The following is a 26830-nucleotide window of genomic DNA, read 5'->3' as shown; positions in this document are numbered from 1 at the left end:
TGAATTTAGTGAATTACTGAATTTAATATAATAGCACGCTGCATGCCAAATACGCTTGGGCAAGTTACTAGACCCAAGTTACTCTCAGATGTATGCAGAGTGTAAACAGCACTTGAGCATAGAAAAAAAAGTGCCTGTATGAATGAATGGGTGAATGTGGTATGTTGTTTAAAGTGCTGTGAGTGCTTCAAACAACATACCTCAAGTAGAGGAGAAAAGTGCCGCGTGAGAACCAGTCCAGGAACTATTCAACATTTACATTAGTGCGTTGCTTAAAAATGTTATGTGATTAACCGTAACTTACTTTGGGGAACACATTACATTCAGCAATATCAATGACATATAAACCACTCATAAAACACTTACTTACAAACAGTGAAGAGAAGCAGGTCTACAGTAGCCTAGTAAGAACAAAGTAAGGCAAGAAAAGGAAAGAAAGTAATTCAGAGAGAACAACCAATCGATCATTCTGACAGACTTTGGTTTTTATAAAAGAATTAAAATGTCTGTTTTTACTGATTAAATCGATCTGACTTGATTAGTGATTATAGAAGAAGAGGAGGTCTAAAAAGACACAGAATGTGGTTAAGACTGGCGAGGTACTGTGCAGTTATGATAAGCACGATAACACCAAGGTTCCAAATGAAGGGCACACATACACCGAATAAAGGATGTGGTTATAAGTCAAAATAAGAACGATGATAATCATACTTGACAACACAGCAAACTGCTGTATAAAAGGGTCTCCTTGACACCCCCGGAGGCTGTTTCAGTGGCAACATGGAAAGTCTGCATGCATTTCTGCTGGTCTATGTTCTGACATGTCTGGGACAACTAGGTAAGAATGACATTAATATTATTCTCTGCCCATTATCACTATCCCTGCTATTGACAAAATATGTGAAAGACAAACTATGTATATACACAGAGAAAGTGTGTCATTTGAGAGTCATAAGAGCGTGTTAATGTGACATTTACAGTGTTTTGGCTTACTTTATTTTCCATTTTTTTGCAGGATATGGAACTGACATCATACATGGTAAAAAAGCGCCAGATAAATCAATGTTGTATATGGCTTCTGTACAGAGCAGCAAGGGTCATGTATGTGGAGGATTTCTTGTCACTGAGGACTTTGTTGTAACCGCTGCACACTGTGACACTGTGTAAGTAATATGTTTTCTTGTGAGGCAGTCTCTGATGCGCACCATTAAAATAGTTTTCTTAAACATATTCACCACATCTCAATGATTACTTGTTCAGGAACATCACACATGTTGTTATTGGCAACCACAATCTCCAGCAGGGCAGTGATATAAAAATAATCGTCGAAAGGAAATTCAAACCCAGCAATTTTAATGATGTTTGGCTGGGTGAGGACATCATGCTCCTTAAAGTAAGTATATATTTACACAAACAACCATTACAGGTGATGTAATTTATGGTTTATTTATTTAGATTACATAAATACTACAAATGTACTAGACATCGACATTTCTAATTCAATGCTGTTGTGTGTCTACAGCTGTCTAGGAAAGCTCAACTAGGCTGCAAAGTACAAATAATTCAACTTCCATGTGCTGAAATAACCTTGGAAGAAAATCAAATTTGTCAAGTGGCTGGATGGGGAAAAACTAAAAATGATGGCTCAGTTGTCGATGACCTGAGAGTGGTGAACGTGTCCGTCATTAACCCAGAAGTCTGTATGGAACAATGGCCCGGTCTTCCTGTTAATGTTATCTGTGCAGGTGGATACGGCACAGACAAAGGATTCTGTCAGGTATGGCTTCTGTCCTTTCATTGTCTATGTCTACTTGTTTCCTGTTGACAAATAGCTGAACAACCTAAATTAAATATGAAATGAAAACTGAAAATCCTCCTTCCTCACAGGGTGATTCTGGTGGTCCTCTGGTGTGCAACGGTTTAGCTGTTGGTATTGTTTCTTTCAACAAATATCACAACTGTAACTACCCAGATGTGCCCAATGTCTATACGGACATCTCAAAATATCTTCAATGGATCAACAAAGTTCTGGCAACTACAAAACCTTCCTAAAAATGTATTTTTGCATTACTACAGTAGAAGCAAAAATAAACATTTTGCTCTCTGTCATGATCTCTGGGTTTTTAGCTTTGTTTTTTATTTCTATTTACTCGTGTTCTAGAGTCGTTAGCCCTTGAATTGTTGTATTTTAGATCTGTTTTGTTTCATATTTATTGTACCGCCAGTGTTTCCTCAGTCTTAACCACCCTGCTTTACTCTAATTTAGTAGAAATTTTAGGGATCTATACTTTATTTATTTATTTCTCTGGCAACATTTTACTCTTTATTGTGCATTTTTACACACATTTCTGTACTTTCTTCTTTCTATTCCATACAGGCTTGTTACTTTATGTTTAAGATATTTGAGGGGAGTTTTTATTTCACATCGCTATCCTCCTTTCAACATCAAACTGATCTGAGATTATCCAATAGCACATAAAGGACAATCCTACTGGTGCTTATCGCATACAAAGATGAAAGGTGCAAAAGCATCATTTATGTGTCATTCATAGCACTATACTCAGGGGTTAAAGAAGGCATTGACAGTGAAACTGGTGCTTCAGCCGTTTCTAGGTCATAGCAGGGTTAAGTCTGGCTGGTTCATGATTAGTATTTAATATTCTAACCAATTTCCTGTTTCCTGAGGGCTTGGAAGATGTTTGGGTCTTCCTCTGGACCTTGCCAAAGTGGTGACATACCAGAGTAAATTGTACTAATTTGTTTAAACTGATAATCTGCTTGTTTAGAAATGGCTCAATTAGTTTCTTGGACATTGTTATGAGGACCTAGCAAGAATAGCTCTGCACCTTGTCAAATTAAGACATTGTAGAGCCTTCACCACCACTTATTAAAAGATTTAAGTGAGGGTATGTATATATTTAAGCCTCTATATAACAATTTCACTCTAAGTGGATTAGAGAAACTCCACAATGCATTCAAAATTGTACACCAAAATCTGGTTTCCAAAATTCATAAAAGTTGTACAATCATTCCACCTTAAAAAGAAAAAAAAAAGAAAGAAAGTTCAAAGAAATGATTAAAAGCCCAAAATTACTATGGCATTCATACCCATGATGATTATATGCAAACTAATGATCACAACTTCATTTCCAGCTCAGCTGTCACATGAACAATCTGCAAAGATTTCGTTTACCCCACTTGCAGACTTTCAACACTTCACATGGGTGGCTTCATCTGGAAAGATGGAACCACGGTGTGATATATGCAGACATTTCAGTTTCAGAACTGTTACAAACCTAAATTCATACTGTGTGAACTGACAACTTATTTCAAATTGTTTCTGAATCTTTACTTGAAGGGAACTTGTAACTATTAATAAAGATGTAACAATTCATTTTATTCATAATTGATTTTTGGAGACAGCTGAAGCTAAGTATGTGTGTGTCTCCTCAGCTTTATCAGATAACAGCTAATAACAGGCCTTCTATAGTATTGGTGTGTAAAAAGAGTGAGATAATCTAAGGAACTTGGAAAGACATCCAGTACTTCTTTTTCCATTTCTTGAAGATGTTTCAGCTTTCATCCAAGAGCCTTCTTCAGTTCCTTCTTAAATTCAGAAGAAGACTCTTGGATAAAAGGTGAATCAGAAATCTAAAGAAGTTCAGTCACTTTCTTTCCAAGTTCCTCAAACTACCATGACCTGGGTGACTGAGATCCTTCCCAGTTTGATAGTACTCTCTCTTCAGCTTTAAAATTAAATTAACTACCCAAGCGTTCTATAATATTGCATTATTAAGATAAGATTATTCAGTCCCAGATTTGGAAAATATATGGTTAAAAATTAATTTAAACACATTTATATGGCACATTTATATTTATATTTTTATATTTTAAAAAATAGCTTAAGTAAATACAATGGTGTGTAGTTCAATAAAATAGAATGCTGGCAAAAATGAATGGAAGATATATCCACAGTACATTCATAGAAATGTTTGCAGTGGATGAAACCACGGTGATGATGAATATCAAGCTGTTTTAGAATTATAACATTTGCAGCATTTTTAGAACATATTTTGATTGCTGATGTTTTATAATCGTAAGTAATCATTGTATATCACTGTTTGCCTGCTGAAGGCAGTTGTTTGTAATCAGATTTGTAAAAATCAACTAAACTATTCACCAGTAGAGGACAGTGTCTTACCAGAACATTTTACTACAGCTGTGCGTACAGTAAAAAAAACAAACAAGAAAATTCAGCATTTTGGTCGGACATCATGGTGGCATAGTGTTTAGCATTACTGTCTTACTAAAAGAAGCTTTTTTTTTTTCTTTTTTTTTTGCGCCTGTCCCGTTTGGCTCTTTTGCCATCAGAATTGTTGTCTAAAGGCAAAGAAAGATGCCCAACGGATTTACTTTACCAAATTGACCATCCCAGCCTTGCCGTAATGGTCCATTTGATTCACCTTTTATTGTTTATTTTATTTTCACTTACTGAATACGGGACAGACTTGACTGGGGGAAAGAAGGGGAGAAAGAAAGAGGGAAAGAGAAACAGCTGAGAAGAGGGACGGGGGAGAAGGGCAAAAAACAAAAACCAACAGAACGGGCAGAGAAAAAAAAATGCATATATCAATCACCTGGATCACCTGCTGAGAAAGAAAAAAGAAAGCAAGCAGAAGAGAACAAGAGTAATAGAATAAACAACATCACAATGATATATGGGAATATGACAGTAAATACTAAATATTAAACATTATTGTGCAGCACATAAGATCAACAGAACACAGTGTGCTTTGAGGTAGGAGCCAAAAAGGGTGTAGTTTGTGGGTGTGATCACCCGTGTGTACACCTGTGAGCATGGACGCGCTTGTTTTTTTTTTTTTTTTTTTTTAAAAGGTTCCTTCATGTAATAATCTGCTAGAGGGTGTGTGTGTGGGGGGGGGGGGGGGGGGGGGGGCACAGCCCCGTCCTCCAGGGCGTGAAGCAGGTGTGGAGGAGATCAAAACTCCAGACATCCAGAGGCCCCCAGAACACAAGAGACCAAGGAAGACCAACAGAGGGGCAGCCGCGCCACTGTCCCAGAAAGAGCTGAGGAGAGTCCCAGATGAGGGCTCACTCAGCAGCCGCGGAGCAGAAGCCAGGGGGAGTTGCAGTGACGCGCCCGTGAGCTCCGCCGGCAGCCAGCTGCGCCTGAGTGACCGAGCCCCAGGCCGAGAGGCCGTGGGCACCCCACCTCCGAAGTGGCCCGAGCGAGCCCCAGGCTCCAGGCCCCGATAAGCGGCCGCCAAGGAGTGAGCCGGTGTGTACCTGGACGCCCACCCCCAGACACAAAGAACCACCAACGCACCGATGTCTGAGGGAGTCCGCCACTGGCAGGGGAAGTGGTGGTAGGGGGAGATAGGCCTCCAAACTTTGGAGGGCCTGAGATGTCCCCAGAGAGGTGGCGCCTGACACCCAACCTGACATATAGACACAGACATACAGGCACACACATATACAAACATCCATTCCCACCCTCATGCTCTCATATGCACTTACTCCACACTCAACCAACGTGGAGACAGACATAAAGAGACGCTGTACACACAATCACACTCCCCAAGCGTACTCTACAAACCGGGTCTAGGTACCCTTGCCCCTGGAGAGGGAACTGCACCCAGACCCAGGTGGTGTTACCCTTTTCCCTGCGGTGGGGGGAGGCAGACCGCCCCGACTCCGCAGCAGCAGGAAGGCCCCACACTCCAGACCGCAGTCGGACGGCCAACTCCTCCTCCTAGCCCCCCCGCTCCAGCAGGTCGCAGAGAATGGGGGTGAGAGAAGAAGCTTTATTTTTTAAGGTTCCTGGTTGGCTGGGGTCTTTCTTTGCAGTTTTGCATGTTCTCCCACAGTTCAGAGACACGGTTATTAGGTTAAGTAACAAACTGTAGCTGTACAGTAAGCAAACAGTCTCTCTGCCAGCCTTGCAAGAGACTGATGACCTGTTCAAGATATCTTGTCTATCAACCTCTTTTTTTTTTTTTTTTTTTTTAAATGACATCAGAAACAGCAGTATGCGACATTACGTGATGGCAGAGCTTCAGTTCATCCTTTGTCATTTTTTTTTTTTTTTTTTTTTAAATAAATAGGACAGGGGGAATGAATGAGAGAGAGAGGGGGAGAGAAAGAAAGAAAACCAAAGGGGAGAAGAGACGGTGAGAAGGGGGGGGAAGAGAGACCAAAAAAAAAAAAAAAAAAAAAAACTCCTGGGTCACCTGTATGGAGAAAAAACAAACAAACAAACAAACAAACAAACAAACAGAGGAGACAGCAAACAACAAAGAGCAACATAATAATAGAGAAAACAAAGCACCATCACAATAAACTAGCTAGTTATAGATATCAGTATTTACTAAGTAATAAACGATATTGTGCAGCACGCAAGATAGACAGCGCACAGTGTGCTTTGAGGCAGCAGCCAAGAAAGCTTTAGTCCGCGTCTGTGAATACCCATGTGTGCATACCTGTGTGGATCAGCATGCTTGCATTCCAAAGGTTTCTCCATGTAATGATCTGCTAGGGAGTGTGGGGGGGCCACAGCCCCGTCCTCCAGGGTGTGAAGTGGGTATGGAGGAGATCAAAACTCCAGACATCCAGAGGCCCCCAGAACACAAGAGACCATGGAAGACCAACAGAGGGGCAGCTGCGCCACTGTCCCAGTAAGAGCTGAGGAGAGTCCCAGATGAGGGCTCGCCCAGCAGCCGCGGAGCAGAAGTCAGGGGGAGTTGCAGTGACGCGCCCGTGAGCTCCGCCGGCCCCCAGCTGCGCCTGAGTGACCGAGCCCTAGGCCGAGAGGCCGGGGGCACCCCACCTCCAAAGGGGCCCGAGCGAGCCCCAGGCCCCAGGCCCCGACAAGCGGCCGCCAAGGAGTGAGCCGGTGTGTACCCGGACGCCCACCCCCAGACACAAAGAACCACCAACACACCGACACCTGAGGGAGTCCGCCACCGGCAGGGGAAGTGGTGGTGGGTGGAGATAGGCCTCCAAACCTTGGAGGGCCTGAGGTGTCCCCAGAGAGGTGGCGTCTGATACCCAACCTGACATATAGACACAGACATACAGGCACACACAGACACAAACATCCATTCCCACCCTCATGCTCTCATATGCACTTACTCCACACTCAACCAACGTGGAGACAGACATAAAGAGACGCTGTACACACAATCACACTCCCCAAGCGTACTCTACAAACCGGGTCTAGGTACCCTTGCCCCTGGAGGGGGGAATTGCACCCAGACCCAGGTGGTGTTACCCTTTTCCCTGCGGTGGGGAGAGGCAGACCACCCCGACTCCGCAGCAGCAGGGAGGCCCCACACCCCAGACCGCAGTCGGACGGCCAACTCCTCCTACTAGTCCTCCCGCTCCAGCAGGCCGCAGAGAATGGGGGTGGGAGAAGACTCCAAACCTCCCTCCACCCGCTCATTGTAGTGTTGATGCATATGTGTTCTAAGGTGCAATTAAAACCCAGGAGGGCATGGAGCTACCTGCCATGGAGCAGCAGGTAAGCGCATAGTCCCTCCTGCTAACCCTCAATGACTAAGTGTATTTAAAATTGAGAGGTGGGCAACGACGTCAGGGGTGAGGTGTACACCCTGATGGTGATTTGGACTCCGTGATTGTGCCCACCCCCAAGATCCTATATGTATGTGTAATGAGAGTGTGAATAATGTGAATGTCTAAGTTGTGGGATAAAATTGCTGTTGGATTTTGCTGTCTTTTCAAGTTTTGCATTGTGTTATTGTTTTGGCCATAAGTTTAACAGTTTTGAAAACAGTATGTAAGCACATGCAAAATGTCCTGTCCGCACAAAGATTTTTGGCAGTTGTTGTGTCTGAGTGAGAAGATAATTCATGAAATTTGAGAGATGTAGTCATTGAATGCATTTTGTGCCAAAACAATGATAACTGATCCTCAGTTTAGCCCACATAGACTTCTGTTGTGCTCACTGTGTGAGGAGTTTTGCAAACGTGACCTAAGTATTGAGAAATGTGTCCTAGCGTCTGTAAAAAACTGTAAATCTAAAAATGCAGTTTAACCAGCCACAGCTTATTCTCATTGTAGATGAACATCTACACAGGTGTTACTCCTTCAATTGTTCAACTCCTTCAATTCTGGCAGCCAGGAGATTCTTTCCTAGGTGTATTGCCCTAGATGACATGAGATGTGATGTGGATGAGAACCTGTGGCCAAATGGAGAAGACCGAGTAGATTAGCATTACTATTGTATGTGTATCAGTGGATGGTGTGTATACAAATTCTTGTATTTTGGGATTTCTTAGTGCAAAAAAATAAAAATACATAAACAAATATTAACGAATTCTGCATGATGTCTGATTCATTCCAGTAACATATATTGAAATTATAAACAGAGATGTGTCCTTGTTTTACACAAGAAAACACTGTAATGCTACATGTTGTTAGTGTTTTTTAGGTCATTGTTTTGTGGGTGACAAAGTGTGTTTGTCGGCTGTCAACCTTTGCTAGTGTTCTGGAAGAATGAGTTTATGTGAGACCTGAATGAAGTGTTTTGGTAGTTGTAGTGCATTTTGAATGTGAAATGAACTGCTTTGCCAAGCTGACGGTCAGTTAGGAGGATTGTGTGAAGAGTTTTGCAAAAGTGACCTAAGTATTGGGACATGTGTCCTAGCGGCTGTAAAAAACTGTAATGGAAAAATGTAATGGCAGTAGTTATGAGTAACCTACTATTTGTTCATTTTTGTTCAGCCAATGTAAATGGACTAATTCTATACTTTGAGAATACTGATTGCTCTAACAGAATCTGGTAACTGTGAGATGTGTTTCTGTGGTTTAGTCATAGTGTATCAGAAGTGACAAAACTGTTTCAGTGAGCTCATAAGTATCCGTGATCTAAGAATGATAGAATTTCTTTTCTATTATGCATTAGAAAAGTCATCTTCAATTGATGCTTTACTGTAGTGTTCGTCAAGGTGAAGGATGGGTTGTAAAAGAAATGTTAAAAAGACAAGAGATGTTTTTTTAAAAACGTTTTTTGGTTGTACTGCTACTCTATTTCTGAGTTTTTAACTTTCAGTTTCTTATATATATATATATAGTGTTAGTTTCAGTGACTGTGACAAATTTATAACATTTGTGGTATGTCAGGAGGTCTCGGTATGTAGAAAAAAAAGCCATATAACAGAAACTCTTTTTGCCATTAGGCTGACTGTTAATATGAAACCAATGACGTGCAGTAATGAGTGGAAATAGCTTTTCAGTTAGCAGCTGTTAGAAGTGACCTTAATAGTAAATAAAATAATGATAACTGGCATACTCTGCTGGTGCCATTGCTTCTAAGTTTGTGGAACTGGATGACGTTTGATTTTAGTTTATGAATTACTCAATGTAGCTACACTAACCACTGACTTTTTAAAGCAGGAAATGTGTCACTTTAGATTGCATTGGGGTTTTTTTTTTTTACTTTGACTGGAAGACCACTGATTCTGATACCCACGCTGAAGATGAAAACTGGTTTCTGTGGTTCATTAAGGAATTTGAAGAAATGCTGTTGCACTACCAAAACTCTAAATAACAGAAAGATGACAAATGATATAGAGCAAGGTTTTACTTGCTTAACTTGTTTAACTTCACAAACAGTGAGGATGAACATATTCATAAGAGCTTGAAAGATGAGTCCACTTCTTAATCATTTTATATTGATTAGGAAGTAGATGGTGCTCAACTAAGTGATAGAAAATCTCCATCATGTTGCTGCACATATCAAAGAGTTCATCTCCCTCAGAAAATAGAGCTTGCTCATCTTCTCTATTGCAGTCTGCATTTTTCTTGGATCAACCTCTTGTCCCGGTAAGGATGCGGGTCATGTTGTTGTCCTCTTCTGTCGAAATTGAAACACCATCTATGTTCTTATACACATTTAAAATGAGATTCTTTTTAGACCATTCCACAAGACTACTTGAATCATGTCATTACGCAGTGAATAATTTTACTTGAATGGCATTACCTTGGCCAGCTGTGAGAAATATTGGAGTAATATATCAACACACCACACACAACAAGCGTACTTTTTGTCAATTTTTGACTAATAAACCATTAATTTGGCCTTGAAGACCTTGGGGGACCTAAGTCAAATTTTAATGTGTCGCTAAGATGACCCCACTCTACACCAGTATTGGCGGCAGCATACTGCAATATTCTGGCAAAAATAGAACGAATCCTTTTTTCATGAGAACGTGTCAATATTTGTGTATGCACATGTTCTTCTACTAACTTTTGCAACAGTTTCATAATCATGACTATAGGCACAGTTTAAATTATAATCTTATCTCCGGTTCTTGCAGTTCATAGTTTGATGCAAAATATCACTGTGTCAAGTGTTCCTACGGCAAAGAAGCCTTGCATCTGCCTTCTTTACTTGTTAGATTAAATAAACTACAACTCTCGCAATGTGTGTGAACCATTTTCATAAAAATCTGAGACATTATAGTCCAAATAAACTGAAATTAAAAACAAATAAATATAACTATTTCTGAATTCAGTTAACCAATTACATTAGTATTCAACTCTAAGGTGAATTGGACCTGACAGTCCTTGAGGAAGATGGGAATAATTGAGTCCTAACTGTCAAGTATTACTGGAATTAAGCCAGAAGCCAAATGATACAAACTGTGTTTACAAACCAGGCCTTAAATCTAACAAATACAGAATATGGACATGATAGGTCAGTGAGCTACAGCCATAACTATAAAAGAAATACTGATACTGATCTGGTAATAATGTTGCTTCTGTCTAAAATAGAAATAGATATTTGCTACAGCAGTAGCTTATTAATTACTTGGTCTATTTATTATATTGACATTATCCAAATAATGTCAACATTACAAGTTAAGTGTTAATTACAAGCAATTAGTCGCATCTTACAACACAAGGCTAACAGACTGTGGGGTGGCTGTGGCTCACTAGGTAGAGCAGGTCACCTGCTAATTGGAAGGTTAGTGGTTCAACCCCTGTATGATCCAGTCTACTTACCAAATATCCTGGGCAAGATACTAACTTGATACAGCCACTCGTGAGTGAATGTTAGATAGAAAGCACGAAAAGCATGGGGGGAAAAAATGTCCTTGCATAGAACAAAAGCTATTTGATTTGTATCTACAGAAGAGCAGAAGGTCCGTATAATAATACTGAAAGCACCAAATCAAGTGTCAAATCCCAAACTCATACTAAAAGTGAATGCAAAACGGTGTCATAAGTAAGAAAATAAAGAATAAATAATGTCAGAATAATAAACCTTCTCATAACACTCATAATACAATCTGTTTCAGACTGCTGAGGTAAAGTAATTAGGACGAACTAGATCATGCAAGGATAATACAAATGCAGAACTTGCACGCTTACTTGAGCAAAGGATGTGGTTAGAAGATTGTGCTGATACATGCCAACAGTGGAAACTAGCCGTATAAAAGGGTCATCTTGACACACCTACAATTACAAATTAACTGCCATGATGCAAGGTCTGCAAAACATTCTGCTCATCTATGTTCTGAGATGTCTCGGACAAATTGGTAAGAATCACAATCCTTGGTTGTTTTTCAGTGATCATTTAATGGAGCATCAGTCTAATTTTGACGTTTTTTTTTTTTTGTTGTAGTACATGGTAGTGACATCATAAATGGGAAAAAGGCCCCAGAGAACTCAATGCAGTATGTGGTCTCAGTGCAGAACATTGATGGCCATATATGTGGAGGTTTTCTTGTCACTGAAGACTTTGTGGTAACTGCTGCACACTGTGACGTTGAGTAAGTAATCAGTCTTCTCGTGATGACCTCTTTGACTCGTGTAACTACATCAATTTAATTGATGGCTCTTAATGATTGTCTTCCTTCAGAAACCCCACACATGTTGTCCTTGGCAGCCACAATATCAAGAAGGGTTATCAAATAAATATTGAAAAAAAATTTAAGCCCCCCTCTTACTCTAACATTTGGTGGGGTAATGACATCATGCTCCTTAAAGTAAGTATGTATTCATACAATCAACACTTTCAAATGCCATAATTGTTGATTTAATGATTTCAATTCTAATAACACTGCTAATATGTTATGGAATTAAGAATTTGGGATTTTTTTCTTTCTAATGTGTTTCTCCAGCTGTCTAGGAAAGCTCGGCTCGGATGCAAAGTACAAATAATTCAACTTCCGTGTGCTGAAATGAACGTAAAAGCAGATCAAGTGTGCCAGGTGGCTGGTTGGGGAAGAAATAGAACTGGGGGTGAAAATATTGATGACCTGAGAGTGGTGAGCGTGTCCGTCATCAACCAATATGTATGTAGGGAACAATGGCCCGGTCTTTCTGCCAGTGTTATCTGTGCAGGTGGATACGGCACAGACAAAGGATTCTGTCAGGTATGGCTTCTGTTCTTTCATTGAATGTGTATGCTTGTTTCTTGTTGACAATTACCCAAACAACCTAAATTAAATATGAAATGGATATTTTCCCTATTTCTTCCTGACAGGGTGATTCTGGTGGTCCTCTGGTGTGCAACGGGTTAGTTGTTGGTCTTGCTTCTTTCAACAAAAATTACAACTGTGCTTATCCAGATGTACCCAATATCTACACAGACATCTCCAAACACCTTAAGTGGATCAATTGGATTCTGCTAACTGCAACATCTTCCTAAAAATGTGTTTTTGTGTTGCTACTGTAGAAGCAAAAGATAAATGAATAAAAATATAATGGCTGTCTGTCATTACCAGTGTGACAAAATATCAATAAAAATCTATCCCAAATTTTCTGTCTAATTTCCTTTTGTAATAGTCTTAGTTTACAAAACAATAAGAAACAAGAATACTGTAGAGGTCATTTTTGTCTCAGATGAAGTCCAACTAACGTCTTTTTTATATCTTCTTTAAGATCTAAAAAAATACAAAATGCTAACTGAATACTCTGAGAAAGCTTACTTCAAACATTTTTTTTTCTCCTGTACTGATACTCGCTGATGCACACAGGGGCAAACAAAAGCTACGTGAGCTACGTGTTTTGACTGCCATGATTAATCGTTAATACAATTATCATAGTTTTTAAGATATTTATGTAAACTTTAACAAAATTTGGTTAAAAATGACAAATTTGGATCTAATGAGAAAGATGTAAGAAACAAAAGATGGAAGAGTGACTAGTCCAACACTTAACAAAGCAGTGTTGGATAGGTCTTCTACCCTAATTATTTGATTGAAGAAAAGTTTAACCCACCTATTTTATCACCCACAGGCTTGACTTTGCCTCAGAGGACTTGCTGCAGTTTGGGGTCCACAAATTAAATTCAGTTCACAAATTTTCTTTCACTTTGACTCTGTCTTTGGCTCAGTTTTACAAGGGACTTTTTTTATTTGGCTAAATCTGGCAAATACTTTTTTTGATTACAAGCGCAAATATGCTAACACTATCTTGTAAAATACTGCCACCTACTGGTGAAAGACAAGTCACAAGTTTGTCACATGGCTACCACAGACAGCCATGCATTCACAAAGTCAGACGTATGGCCAATTGAGAATTGCCAAGTAACCTAACAAGCATGCGTCTAGACTGTGGGGGGTAACAGGAGAGAACCTGTGTATAGGGGAGAACATGCAAACTTTATACACTAACTTTATACAGAAAAGCCTCAGCCTGTGGATTCAAACTAAGTAAAAAATCTCACCTGCCTGGCTTATCACACTTGTTCTGTTTAATTCAGTTTTGTTTATATAGCACCACCTCACAAAAACAGTTGCTGCAAACAGTTGCGCTTTGTATTGTAGGGAAAGACCATATAATAATAGAAAGAAAACCTCAACTATCAGATGTACCCTTATGAGCAAGCGCTTGCAGACAGTGCGAAAGAAAAACTCCCTTTTAAGAGGAAGAAAAGTTCAACAGAACTAGTCTAATGAAGTCTGCCTTGTTGGGGGTGGGGAGAAAGAGAAGAGCGTCATATAACAGATAGTGTGTAATCACACTGAGAATGTTAAGAGGTGAGCGGAAAAAAAAAATTCAGTGCATTAGATGACTTAGACTATTAGCATAACTGAAGTATGGTTCAAGATCACCTGATCCAGCCCTAACTGTAAGCTTTATTCAGTAATGCAGTAGGAGACACAAAAGTGGCAACACTTTTGACACACAATTCTGCATTAGTAAAGTATTACTAAGTGCTTAATTTATCATTATTTAAAGCATTACTACTCCTTAGTATGTAATTTACAAATACAGATGGTTGGGTCTGCGCTTTCACAGGCCCCAGTTCAGAAACGTATTCCCGTTAACAAAGCAAGACAAACAGCTCAACCAGTTTTTCACATGCTAGCAAGGGAAGGATCTCAGAGCAGCCCTTCTGCCCTCGGTGTTAGACCACTTTGAAGAACCATCTCTCCTGCAGCCTTTTATTTCTGTGACACACAGTTTACACAAACACCCACTGTAAAACCCCCCTATGGTTATAAAAGACAAGGCACTAGGTGTGTGTGTGTGTGTGTGTGTGTGTGTGTGTGTGTGTGTGTGTGTGTGTGTGTGTGTGTGTGTGTGTGTGTGTGTGTGTGTGTGTGTGTGTTTGGGGATGCGTTTGTGTGACCTCCTGCTCACCAAAAGGGTCAAAAGGGCAGGAAGCTTACTAAACAAGAAAACAGAGCCCTCACATAGGATGTGTCTCTATAATAAACACTACAGCCTCCCCCTCCATTCAACAGGCTGGGGAGGGGGACAGAAAAAAAGGAATGTCTTGGATCATACAGTTTGAACCAAGACTTACAAATTTAAGTACAATAATGGCAACATTTAACCATTTGACTCCAACACAGATATAAATATTTCGTTTGGTTTATAAGCTTAAATACAGCATGTTTTTGGTATGTGTTTTTTGATGACCTTAGCCATATTTTATTTTAAACGAAGAAGCCTTAGTATAATTATGTTAAAGTACCCTATAGCTCTAACGACTTCATGTATCTTTCTCTCGTAAGCCCCTTTTTTCAAACTTCGACTGTGGGCCTAGCTACATTTGTTCTTCAAATCTCAGGTGTGCTATGTTTGCATCTAGCAATACATTTGTATGTTGTGTATCTCTTTGTGCTTTGTCTGTATCACTTTTCTGTTGTGAAGATAGCTGAGACTTGTTCAACTCTTGAGGTACTTTCATTTACTTTTATAAATGCTTTATAAGGCAAAAATAGTCCTCACTTTAGATGAGGTCACAAAATACTTAACAACTAGTAACTGTCTCCGATTACTGTTTGTGATGCAATGAACATATTACTTATCTGTTCTCATAAACTGCATACTAAAAAACTGCATACGATGACCTGGATGACTGAGAACCTTCACATGCATACTAATGCTTTATAAATAATGAATTAAAATGGCCTGCATTTGTATAGCGCTTTACTCAGCCCCTAAGGACCCCAAAGCGCTTCACACTACATTCACACACTGGTGATGGCAAGCTACATTGTAGCCACAGCCACCCTGGGGCGCACTGACAGAGGCGAGGCTGCCGGACACTGGCGCCACCGGGCCCTCTGACCACCACCAGTATTAAGTACTTACTGATACCTTACTAATGCTTAAGAGTCATTATGTGTGTGTTACCAAAAAGTGTCATGCTGAAGGACCTTTACTGAGAAAGAGGTATACATTTAATAACTAGTTTTGAACAGTGCTGATAACTGGAAGTGTTTGTTTTGGAAAGTTACCACATTTACCAAAGGAAGTCAATGCAGCTGCGATAAAATGGATAGGGATCAGTCAGTGCAAACCACATAAAAGGGTTTGCTACACAGTTCCATAGTGACAGAACGAATATCTTTCTGCCAAGATGTATGCTTTGCACCAATTTATGCTAATTCATGTTTTGACGTGCCTTGGACAAAATGGTAAGCCACACTATACAAATACTTTTAGCCATCTGCAAGCTGAATATTGACACTTTTAACTCATTTTGATTATCTTCTGATGTCTTTAGCACTTGGAAGTGAAATTATAAATGGGGAAAAAGCTCCCGAGAACTCACTGTTGTATATGGCCTCGGTGCAGAACAACTATGACCACAGTTGTGGAGGTTTTCTTGTAAGTGAGGACTTTGTGGTCACTGCTGCACACTGTGATGAAGGGTAAGTAATCAATCCTGCAGGTAATTTGTGGGTCATGTGATAAGAAATCATTTCAGAAGTTCCTATTAATATTAATATGCAACACTTTTCACCTGCTGCACAATGTATGTCACAATTTCTCCCTTAAAATTATACACACACGCACACAAACACAGATAACCATTACCGTTTAGAAAGCCTACTGATTATCTCTGACTTGCAACTTATTTAGGAATCCAAGGAGAATAGTTCTTGGCACCCACGATCTCAGCAAGCCTGCTGACACCGTGAAAGATGTAATCATGAAATGCATACACCCATATTATATAGGTGTTGGAAATGGGAATGACATCATGCTACTCAAAGTAAGTCGATTTTTTTTTTCACTTAATATACAGAAGACATATTTGTGATCTCTAGAACATTTGCATATACAATCTCTTAATCTGTTCCCAGCTTTCTAGTGAAGTCCAACCAAGCAAAAGCATCCAAATTATTAAACTTCCCTCTTCTGAAATAAAGCTAAAGGAAAATGAAAGATGCCTTGTGGCTGGGTGGGGTTTGACAAAAACTGGCGGTCCATTAGTTCACCAGTTGAGAGTAGTGGATGTGTCTGTTATCAGCCCAGAGGTCTGTAGGGAGAACTGGCCGGGTCTTCCGGATGGTCTTATTTGTGCTGGTGGTTATGGCACAAACAAAGGGTTCTGTCAGGTATGTTGTTTTTTTTATTTGTTTGATTTTTAAGATTAACTGCTAACTCGTGTACTTGAAACAGTGTATAAAAAATGTTTTCTCTTGAATAACCCTCAAAGGGTGATTCTGGTGGCCCTCTGATCTGTAATGGTACAGCTGTTGGAGTTGTTTCTTTCAACAAATGGGGCAGATGTGACTACCCGGATGCACCCAATGTTTATGTGGATATCGCAAAACACCTTGACTGGATCAACGAGATTCTCAAGAAAAAGCATTGTTAAGTCTTACATAAATCTTTGCTTTGACACACTGTTATTGTAGTTGTGCGTTTAAATCGCTTTGTGTTTTATGTAGATGCAGAATAAATAAATGTTTCAAATATTTCTCAGCAGACATGTAATTGTAGCAAAGTTGCTGTAGTGACAATATTATTGTGATGTCATTTAGCTCATTTTAACGCAATAAATCACCGGTAAATGATTTAGGGGACAGTAAAAAGGTTCCCCTGGAGTCAGAAACAAAAAAATGCAGTCTTCGCTCAGCATGATGCAGTTATTAGATGAGATGAGATCAGGTTTCAAGGTTGGCTGGGTAGTTTTAAGAGTGCACCCTGGTGCGCACCCTATGACGGCTAACCCTGGGTTTAACAAGAAAATGTAATTGCTCTGAGCGGTTTTTGATATGGGCGACATGGGCGGTTGCCCAGGGCACCCAACAGGCCAGGACATGCTAATGCTAGCTGTGTTTCCATAGATCCTAACTGATCTCAGAGCGGTGAGAGCAGACCAACGGTACTTTGGCTTGTGAGCTGCTCTCCATTCAGCTTACAAACACCAGCGGTTTAGCCACAATTCGCATGCACAAATCACCAGAGAAAGCAAAAAAAAAACTGCTGGACTCTCAGCTTGTCCAGCTCCAGTCATTGTTAAAAGGAGACAGACACACCCAGACACTGTGAGACTGACCCATGCATTTGTGCTTGAAGCGTCACTTATGTCTACGCGGTCATGACATCGCATCATGTGTTGATTGAAGGAAGTGCAGCTTTCAGCAACAATACCTGATTGCGGCCACAGTGGCAGTAATGTAAAGACTGGATGCATACATAATATATGATATATATATATATATATAATTGACTGGCAAGGAGCTTTAGTAAAGTGCTGTGTGAAATGAAAGGAGAGTGAAGCCTTAATGTGTTTATTTTTAGACCAGATCTTTTTTTTTACTATTTTGTTCTGATATGTAAAACCTTTGAAAGGAAAGGAGATTTAATTTCTTTTTATCATGAAGATGGATATATGTTTGTTGTCTAATTACAGTAAATCTTAATCTGGGAAAATGTTATTTCTGTGGTTAATCTAGTTGGCTGTAGAGCTCGGAGATAGTGTCATTAGGCTGTATCAAGAGTAAAAAAAAATCAGCAAAAAATCTCAGGTCATTCATCACTTTTTTTGGTTGTTTTTTTCTTTTTGTATAAAATCTAAATTTAAATAAACACACAAAATTAGAGATTATATGTATTTATAAAGGTATAAACCTCCAAAATAATCCACCAACAAGAACAGAATTACACAAGAAGGTGCAATGAGCCTGTCATATATCAAACTGACAAGATAAAGTAAATATTAAACATTGTGTAAATTATTATCCAACAGGGTGTGGGGGGCATGTAAGTGAAGCCAGCTCAGACATTGCTGGTATTAGGACTGTTCGAGTCAAGTTTTGAGGATATACTGACGAGAACTGGGGTACTGGAAAAAGGCTGATAATGTTGAATTAATTCAGTGTTACTGTGCCAACCAACCTGGTAAAAGGAGTTATATGCAATGCATCTGGGAACTATGGTTGAGGAAAAAGCCAACACATTGACCAAGAAACACCACCAGTAGTAGCTCAGTGCATTAACATTAATAGGAGATACCTGCTGTGTGCTTGCCTACCCCTGGGTCACAGCACAATAGGAACAATATTGAGCAATACTGAAATAATGAGCCAACCCTAGTAGAAGAGAGTAGAGGAAATGAACCAGATGAACTTGGCACATGCAATGACAGATGAATATACCGAGCTGAGGATGAAGATTGTGGCCAGGTTAAAGGTAACCACCCAGCCAAGATGATGACGTATAAGAATGTCTGCTGCCCTCTGCTGGCTATAATGAAGAATTAGACAAAGGCAACAGTTGAGCTGTACAAATACAGAAAATTGCATTTGATGGTATATTGATATGGCAAGAGAAAACATAATGTAGTATTTTACAAAACAAAAAAATCTAAGCAACCACATCTTTACTGACTACTGGGAGTAGCACATGCTCTGCAAAGTTTCTTCTTTCCAAAGCTTTGATCGTCTCTTAATTTATTTCTTGTGAATTCTTGTGAATCAACAAATTCATTTAAAAAGCAAAGTACACTTAAACAAAAACAGCTACAGTGAAATACTTCAACATCATCATCATTATTGTCGTCATCGCCATTGCTGTTGTTGTTGGTGTTGATCAAAATATTAACATCATATTTGGTGCTAATAAAGAAGACGGTGGGCGAGATGGACACAGTGACCAGTCCAGTACCTGACAACTGAAAAGTGACCGTGTGTTTATCAGTGCCTTAGTTCAGCAGTCTGTGGTATGGTACAGTAGACACTAAATTGAATTCACTTCAGTTTAAAAAGAAACAAACAGTACTGATGTTTTTTTTTTTAACCAGTGAAATTGGTCTACATCATGTAGACAACAAATAAACAATTAACTAATTAATTAGTAAATAAAAATATAAATTTATTAAGTTAATGTAAAACACTATTCACTTGCAATAAACAGAAGTATGGAAGAAATACAGATTAATGTGACAAACTGTGTTGCAATGCAGGCACTGCAAAAGATCTGGAACCACAAAAGATAGCATGATTGAGCAGGATATCACAAGCTGCATATTCACACTATAAAAAGGATGTGGTCATAAAGGTCAAGATAAGAATAAAGGTGACAGTGTTCTAGACATGCAAGCAAATGATGACAAATCTAGGATGTAGTGAAAAGAAGTGACGTTGTTATTTTACATTCTGTCAGTGGTCTGCAAGCATTCACTGAATTTAGCTGCTTCATAAAATAACGCATAAAGACATGCTAGAATTAAAGCCTGTATGCTAGCTTTGGTTTTCAAGTCAATAATATTTACTATTTTTGAAATTTTAATTGCATTTTATTCACACTTACCTACAATTAAAGACCAAATTTATGATGGAAGAGGTCAATCTGAAAAATTGCAAATGGTATCCACCCTTAAGCAGTATACCGAGTTACAAAAGTCCTTCTAACGTCTTCATGTCTGGGAAACTTACAAAATTACATTTATCATTTTTCTTTTTTTTTTTTTTTTCTTTTTTTTTTCTCTTTTGTCTTTTTCCTTCCAGTGTTTAACCTGACAAATAATAAAGGCTTAGAAACTCTGATTAAAAAAACAAACAAAACAAAACAAACAAAAATAGTAATTATATCCCCTAACCCAATAAAGATAAAGCCTCTGCTTCTACTGACTCTTAATGCTGTCACAGTGTTATTCAATATCTTAGAGAAGTTAAGGTCAGACTCAGTGTAGCCAACTTTATTAACATTTATCAATTTTCTACTAAATACAGCCAAAATGTCATAACTGTGAGTTTGGGAAAGCACATTGAAGTTCAAATCTTATCTGGTTTGTGGTTTTTGTGGTTCATCTAGTTTGCTGCTGAAGATTATGCAAAAGTTGTCAAAAGTTTCCAAAGCAAAGTATCATGGTTTTACATCAGCCTTCTTGAACTTTAGCTCACTAAATGAATCTAAATCTGTTATTGCAAGTAAGATATTCTCACAAAATGCGTGTGGGTTCGTTTATTACAACAAGCCTGGAGTAAACACCTGAAAAAAATAAGAGTGAGAGCTAAACAGCTTTTAAAATTCACTGGGGTTTGTACATTGCTTATTTAAGTGTCCAATAAAGTGTTATCTATGCAGAATAGTGTAAACCTGCAAAATTTAATTACCAACTGGATTACTAGTTATGAGCTGAAAATAAGTGAGAAGTGTCTGATATGACACCAAGTGTTTACTGGAAAAAAATTGTGTTTTTCTCATTCGGTTGGCAGTAAATAATAAAGAAATAAGATTTATTGAGTGAAAATAGCTTTTCACTTCACAGCAGTTGACTCTAATAATAAATTAAATACTAGTTCAAACAAATTGCTGTCTAAATATATTTCATTTATGATGCTGTTTTTACCTTTATGGAACCGGATGATATTTGCTGTTAATCTACTAATTGTTTTAAGTAGTGCATCTTTCTGTAACTGAATTAGTTGATATAACATGTAATGGTCCTAAAGATCTTTGAAGATAGATAACGTATTAAGACATAAATTCAAACTGAGTCTACTATTTAACTTTAATGGCCCAACTCGTTACAACTTATATGGTACTCTTGGAATCCTAGAGTATACAATGAATGAACAAACGCATTCAAGTTGAGCCAGCTATTTATCTACAAGCAGTCATCTGGTTTTATTTTGTAAAACCAAGAGGAAGACACATTTGGTAAGTAAATACTACAAAAAGTTTCTTTTAAATACACGTAGCAGTTTTAATCCTCTAGTTTTATCAACGTTATCAGATTGCCAGGCAGCCTGAAAGACTTTTTAATTAAAACATTAACACAGAATCGATTCATTTTCTTTTACTTTCTGAATAATATCAATGCTACTTTTCATGAAATATTTTCCAGCTCTCTTTGTTTTAGTAATATGCAATGTTCAAACCTACAAATGTCTTTCATCAGAGTTTTCATATGATTTCAAAGGGATGTCAATTTCACCATGCTTTCTATTCTATATAATAAGAAAATGGCAATAGTTAATGTACAGTTAAAGTACAGACATGTAAGGCTACAAAATTCTTTAACCTGCTTGTATCTGTGAAATTGTTACAATTCAATTTTAAAACAATCACAACGTCTTATCTTTTGCATAGTCTGTTAAAAATAAATAAGGCAATATTTTTCTTTTCCCTCCAATAATCTCCGAACGATGATGAATATCAGACTTTTTTTTAATCGTACTTCAGGAAAACATCTTGATAAGATTCAAGAATAATTACTTTTTGCCATCTGGTAGCTTGTTTACAGAAATTACAATAAATAATATTAGGAATAAAATGCCTTTAACTTGAACACTAAAGGACTGAAAGACTGAAACATAAATTTTACAAAGATGACTTAGGAGACTTAGGAATTACTGTAAGGTGATGACACAATTAAGGAAATGCACTAAAAAGAAGAAAAGAAAAGAACACGAAAATGACAGATGTGTTGTTGTTTTTGTCATGCCACAAGTTTTATTAGAAAGTAGAAAAGCTAGAAAGTTAATTACAAAATATTGTTGTTTTTGGCCTTTTCAAGCAAAATACTTAAAATGAGAAATGAAATAAACATTAAAGCATACTCAAAATTTTTTTTTTGTCATTTTTGTCAAAACGTCTGCTTACAGATTTATTTATTTTCAGCTTAAGTTTGCAATACATGCCATGGTGAGTCTCTTTGGCTAATCTCGCTTTGTTTTTTCACTTTCATTTATCTATTTATTTTTTGTATACATTAAAAAGATCCTTTTCCTGTTTGCATTGTAGCTGTCTGCAACAAACAAGAGCATTCACATTTGGAGGTACTTTGAGTTATATGATATTTGGAAAAAGTTCATGTTTGTGCCAAATTTACCTAACAGACTAACTATGGGCGGCTATCATGTGGACAGTCTGTAAAAACTAAAATATCATAAAGAAGAGGAAGAATGAAATAAAATGGATAATGTTCAAGTAAGTGGTTAACAGTGACAGCAGCTGCCAGATTTAAAAAGCATCAAATATGCCCGTCTCGCTTAGCTGGTACGGCTCGATTTCACTGATTTTTGGTTTCAGATGACTTCATTGTTTTTTTGATCCACTTTAGTTGTTTCTTTGAGAGAAACGAGTAGACCGCAGGTTTTGTCATGCACCCATGAGATCCAAAAGAAGTGACTCCAACCAACATTCCGTAGCACAGCAGTGGTCCTCCTGAATCCCCCTACATCAGCAAGATCAAATATATGATTAAATATATGAACAAAAAAATAAAAAGAACATGCATCTGTCATACTTACATAACAGCTAGAATCGTTTCTTTTGCCAAATGTACCAGCGCAAATCATGTCCCTGGTGATAGAAGGGTTGTGGTTGTAATAATCGCAAGAGTTGCACTTCTGTCTGCTGATCACAGCTACATGGCCACCCTTGAGGACATCTGATGTTTCATTGTTTTCAGTTTGTCCCCATCCAGCCACCAGACACCTTCTCCCATCTGCAGGCCTTTTGACTATTTTCCCCAACTGTAAGTATTTCACGGTTTTGGTTATCTCTGCTGGTTTCTTAAGCTAAAAAAAGAGAAATAAAAAGAAATATTACATATCGATAATGGCTGTCTATACATTACCTTCACAGAGTTTGTCTTAAAGTAAGTCTGTTTGCAGCATTGTTCAAAAGTCATGAACCACCTATTGCTATGAGACACTCAATTATCACCTTACCTTAATCAGCATGAGGTCGTTGCCCTGGAGATAGTGGTAATAGTCAGGATGAGGGAAGAGTTCCTCAACCTCTCGGACCTGCTTGGAACCTTTTTCCTCTTCGTTTATGGAGTGTGCACCTAGGATAACCCACCTCATTCTGACAAATAAAAAAAACAAAACTTTAGTGATGACAGTTCACATTGAACTTTTTTTAAGATTTCCTTCCTCTTCGGGGCTAAAAAAGGCCATTCAAACACACGAGATATCAATAGAGAGCCCTGGATGTCCTCTATTTAGGACTTAGGACTAAATATTACAGGAATTAGTAGGATAGCTCAAATAAATATATAGACTAAAAGCAAATGTCCATTACAATCACTGCCACATTTTATTACCTACTTTCTTGTTCCAGTTCTAGAGCAGGTGTAACACGAAATAATTTTGATATTTACTTTTTAAAAGGCATTATTCTTTGCATGTTTGTGGCTGAAGCCTGGAAGGAGTGTGATCAACTTTTTTTTCAGTAATGTACCAAACAGTCAAATCTACTCAAAGCGGGAGGAGAGAGTCAGAAATGAATAATAACAAATAAATGCAGATTGGTGTATAAATACATAAACACAGTGCATCATGGGATGCCCCCCAGCAGCCTAGGCCTATTGCAGTATATGTTTTTTCAAAAAAGCCTATTCTTAAAAGTAGAGCGGTGTCTTTCTCATGAATCCTGAAAAGGCCCAAAAGTTAAAGGCTCTTTCTCCTGTTCTTTTCTTAAGACCCTTAGGAACCACGCGTAAGTCAGCAGTCTGAGAAAGAAGTTTTGTATTGGTAAGTTTTCATAGTAATACTACTATGAGGTCTTTAAAATAATAGACTTGTAAAGCTGCAAAAAGGTTTACACAGACCATATCAGTGATCAGTGTTTACAGACATAATCTGTTTTTTAACCAATATCATTATAATGCACTCACTGTTTCAAAAAAAAAAAATACTGCAATATTTTGATTTGAAATTTCAAGAAAAGTAACTCGGGTTCATACTTGGTGCAGTGTGCGGCCGTCAGGACCCATTGTGGATGGATTAATGTCCAGCCACAGAAACTGTTTTTACTTAACAAATAAGTCATAAAAGGGAGTGAGTGTGGCCTGACTTCTCTTCCTCCAATAATCTCAGAACCATGACCTAAAACAAAAAGAAAATATCCAGTCGCATAACAAAATCAGCACATTAAGTCAAGAACAAGTGAGAGAAACAAACACCCGGCATTAATGGCTTTCTAAGACTAAAAAGATATCAGTAATGGAACTTTGTATTCTGTTTATTTACATGAAGGAGACAATTATCAGTAAGTAAATGAAAGTAAAATATAAAACATTACTCACCTGACTGGACGAGGAAGAGAATGCCACATGAGATGAAAACGATGAGGCGCAACATTTCTTGTTATCTGTCTTTAATGTTCACAGTTTTCAAATCTACTGGGATGCACAGCTTAATATTTTGAGCTGAAAGGATGTGGTCTGGACACAGTAATTAATGAGTCAACAAAATGGACACAGCCAATCAAATCCTAAAAACTGTTGGTGTAAATTATTCCTTCTCCACCCCCCAACCCCCCCACCATCACTACAGTTACACCCAATCGACGCACATATACACACACACACACACACACACCCTTTTGCTATATAGGGGAGGGTTAGTGCAACTCACATTGTCATGAGCAGCAGTCCGGTCACTTAAACTTTCAGCTATACTTTTAAGGGTTTCTGAAAGCTGCTGTGTACTTCAGAAAAAAATAAAGGAAACCGTATGTGCAGAGGTAAATGATAACAAAGACGCAATATTTACTGAGAATAGTTGTAGATGCAGTAGTTTCACCAGAGGAATGAAAAGTAATCGCGCAGACAATGTTTAACACTTTTTGTCATTTGTTATTAAGTTACATGCTAGATATTATATGTGTCATATTTGCCAAAAGTGCTATAAATGTGCACTAGTATGTCTTTGTGAATTTGTTTACATGTTAATGTGCTTTTTAATATTGATGCTTGGTTTTATAGTTTTACCTGGATTACAGTGAACTGCGATGAAGGCACAAGTGCCAACAAAATATAGTAGAGAACGCCACCTTGTGGTTTAGTATGAAAACTGCGAGGGTCATAAAAGTGTCCCTGTTTTACATTGAAATGTAACATGAGACCTAAAGTAATTTAAATTTAATGTCACCAAGAGGTTAATTCGGCTGTTATCAGCTAACAGGGATGAAGGAACAGCATCACTTAAGAAAAAATGTTTGTCACTAACCTAGTGCAAAAAGCACTCTTCCTAAGATCCCATTATTCTTTGTTTGTTGATTTCTGTGTTGAGATTACTGTACTTGACTTTTGCAGGAAACCTTTTTATAATAATGTACAACAGACAGAAAGAGAAGGTAGAAAACAAATGAACAAATATTGGTTCTTTGGCATTGTGGTCAGAAGTCAAATTTTCTAAAAAATCTTGTGAACATGATAACTCGAGAAACATATCACCTTGGTATTCAAATTGATACCATAGGCCAGGGGTAGGCAACTCCAGGCCTCTAGGGACAGTGTCCTGCAGGTTTTACATGGGTCCTTGATCCAACACAGCTGATTCAAATGGCTAAATTATCTCCTCAACATGTCTTGAAGTTCTGGTAATGAACTAATCATTTGATTCAGGTATTTTGACCCAGGGTGATATCTAAAACCTGCAGGACACCGGCACTCAAGGCCTGGAGTTGTCTACCCCTGCCATTGGCTCATCTGGGACAAATCCCACATGAGTTCAAATCTTAATAATGGTGTCAAGGCTGAGGTCAGAGGTCAGGTTTTCCAAAAATCTCGGGAATGCGATAACTCAAGTAGGTGACCAAAGATTTTCAAATTTATACATAGATGCATCTATTAGGAAACTGAGCAGCCATCAGTATTTTTTATTTCACTTGTTTCATTCTATATGAATGACAAACAAACTCATGAACAGAAACATACAACTGTTACGATCCTGGGTCATTTGACCCAGCGTTTTGAGTTTTAATATATTTTGATGTTTATGGTTTATGTTGACGTTCATTACGTTATCTAAGTTCATTTGTATTTTGTCTATGTTTCCCTGTTATAGTTCATTGTTTATTAGCTTCCCCTTGTGTCTGCACCCATATGTTTCAGTCTCCCTCGCTCTTCGCATGTTTCATGTCTGCGTGTCCTATGTTGTCACTCTTGTGTTTTGTCTGCATCTCATTATGTTTCCTGTTTTATTTTGAAGAGGTCTGGTGTCCTATGTTCATTGTGTTTAGTTTTACTTCCAGTGTGGCATCATTATATTCATTTTAATCAGCTGTTTCCCCATGTGTTTACACTTGACCTGATCACCTCCTGTGTGTCTGCATGTTTTCATTCATT

At 38.3% G+C, this 26830-nt stretch overlaps 4 protein-coding genes across 4 annotated transcripts; 3 read left to right on the top strand and 1 right to left on the bottom strand.

Moving 5' to 3' along the window:
• Positions 1-772: 772 nt before the first annotated feature.
• Positions 773-3382, top strand: LOC146680067 (duodenase-1-like). The gene is made up of 5 exons (XM_085448587.1): positions 773-838; positions 1016-1163; positions 1261-1393; positions 1523-1777; positions 1888-3382. The coding sequence occupies exons 1-5, from the start codon at positions 781-783 to the stop codon at positions 2050-2052; spliced, it is 759 nt and encodes a 252-aa protein (XP_085304713.1). The 5' UTR covers positions 773-780; the 3' UTR covers positions 2053-3382.
• Positions 3383-11521: 8139 nt separating this feature from the next.
• On the top strand, positions 11522-12798 carry LOC146680066 (serine protease 1-like). Its single transcript, XM_085448108.1, has 5 exons — positions 11522-11582; positions 11669-11816; positions 11906-12032; positions 12168-12422; positions 12533-12798. Exons 1-5 carry the CDS (start codon positions 11522-11524, stop codon positions 12695-12697), a joined length of 756 nt encoding a protein of 251 aa, XP_085304234.1. The 3' UTR covers positions 12698-12798.
• A 3057-nt stretch (positions 12799-15855) lies between these two features.
• Positions 15856-18206, top strand: LOC146680065 (mast cell protease 2-like). The gene is made up of 5 exons (XM_085449999.1): positions 15856-15923; positions 16013-16160; positions 16372-16504; positions 16596-16850; positions 16952-18206. The coding sequence occupies exons 1-5, from the start codon at positions 15866-15868 to the stop codon at positions 17111-17113; spliced, it is 756 nt and encodes a 251-aa protein (XP_085306125.1). The 5' UTR covers positions 15856-15865; the 3' UTR covers positions 17114-18206.
• A 3876-nt stretch (positions 18207-22082) lies between these two features.
• Positions 22083-24958, bottom strand: LOC146680064 (granzyme K-like). The gene is made up of 5 exons (XM_085449997.1): positions 24785-24958; positions 24443-24584; positions 23424-23562; positions 23001-23270; positions 22083-22924 (listed from the first exon to the last, which is right to left on the bottom strand). Exons 1-5 carry the CDS (start codon positions 24837-24839, stop codon positions 22760-22762), a joined length of 771 nt encoding a protein of 256 aa, XP_085306123.1. The 5' UTR covers positions 24840-24958; the 3' UTR covers positions 22083-22759.
• Between the last annotated feature and the right edge of the window lie 1872 nt (positions 24959-26830).

Source organism: Copadichromis virginalis, linkage group LG23 (genome assembly GCF_057382275.1).
Source record: "Copadichromis virginalis isolate Kocher_CV1m ecotype Utaka linkage group LG23, C_Virginalis_male_GT1.1, whole genome shotgun sequence".
NCBI classification, from domain to species: Eukaryota; Metazoa; Chordata; class Actinopteri; order Cichliformes; family Cichlidae; genus Copadichromis; species Copadichromis virginalis.
The sequence above is the reverse complement of the archived record's forward strand: the minus strand, read 5'-3'. Positions and strand labels throughout refer to the sequence as shown.

Coding starts and splice junctions, on each gene's coding strand:
- LOC146680067 (XM_085448587.1), top strand. CDS start 781: ATGGAAAGTCTGCATGCATTTCTGCTGGTCTATGTTCTGACATGTCTG. Junction 839..1,015: donor GACATGTCTGGGACAACTAG/GTAAGAATGACA, acceptor ATTTTTTTGCAG/GATATGGAACTGACATCATA. Junction 1,164..1,260: donor GCTGCACACTGTGACACTGT/GTAAGTAATATG, acceptor TTACTTGTTCAG/GAACATCACACATGTTGTTA.
- LOC146680065 (XM_085449999.1), top strand. CDS start 15,866: ATGTATGCTTTGCACCAATTTATGCTAATTCATGTTTTGACGTGCCTT. Junction 15,924..16,012: donor GACGTGCCTTGGACAAAATG/GTAAGCCACACT, acceptor TGATGTCTTTAG/CACTTGGAAGTGAAATTATA. Junction 16,851..16,951: donor CAAACAAAGGGTTCTGTCAG/GTATGTTGTTTT, acceptor TAACCCTCAAAG/GGTGATTCTGGTGGCCCTCT.
- LOC146680066 (XM_085448108.1), top strand. CDS start 11,522: ATGATGCAAGGTCTGCAAAACATTCTGCTCATCTATGTTCTGAGATGT. Junction 12,033..12,167: donor ATGACATCATGCTCCTTAAA/GTAAGTATGTAT, acceptor GTGTTTCTCCAG/CTGTCTAGGAAAGCTCGGCT. Junction 12,423..12,532: donor CAGACAAAGGATTCTGTCAG/GTATGGCTTCTG, acceptor TCTTCCTGACAG/GGTGATTCTGGTGGTCCTCT.
- LOC146680064 (XM_085449997.1), bottom strand. CDS start 24,839: ATGTTGCGCCTCATCGTTTTCATCTCATGTGGCATTCTCTTCCTCGTC. Junction 24,585..24,784: donor TCTCTTCCTCGTCCAGTCAG/GTGAGTAATGTT, acceptor TTTTTGTTTTAG/GTCATGGTTCTGAGATTATT. Junction 22,925..23,000: donor GAAACGATTCTAGCTGTTAT/GTAAGTATGACA, acceptor TTGCTGATGTAG/GGGGATTCAGGAGGACCACT.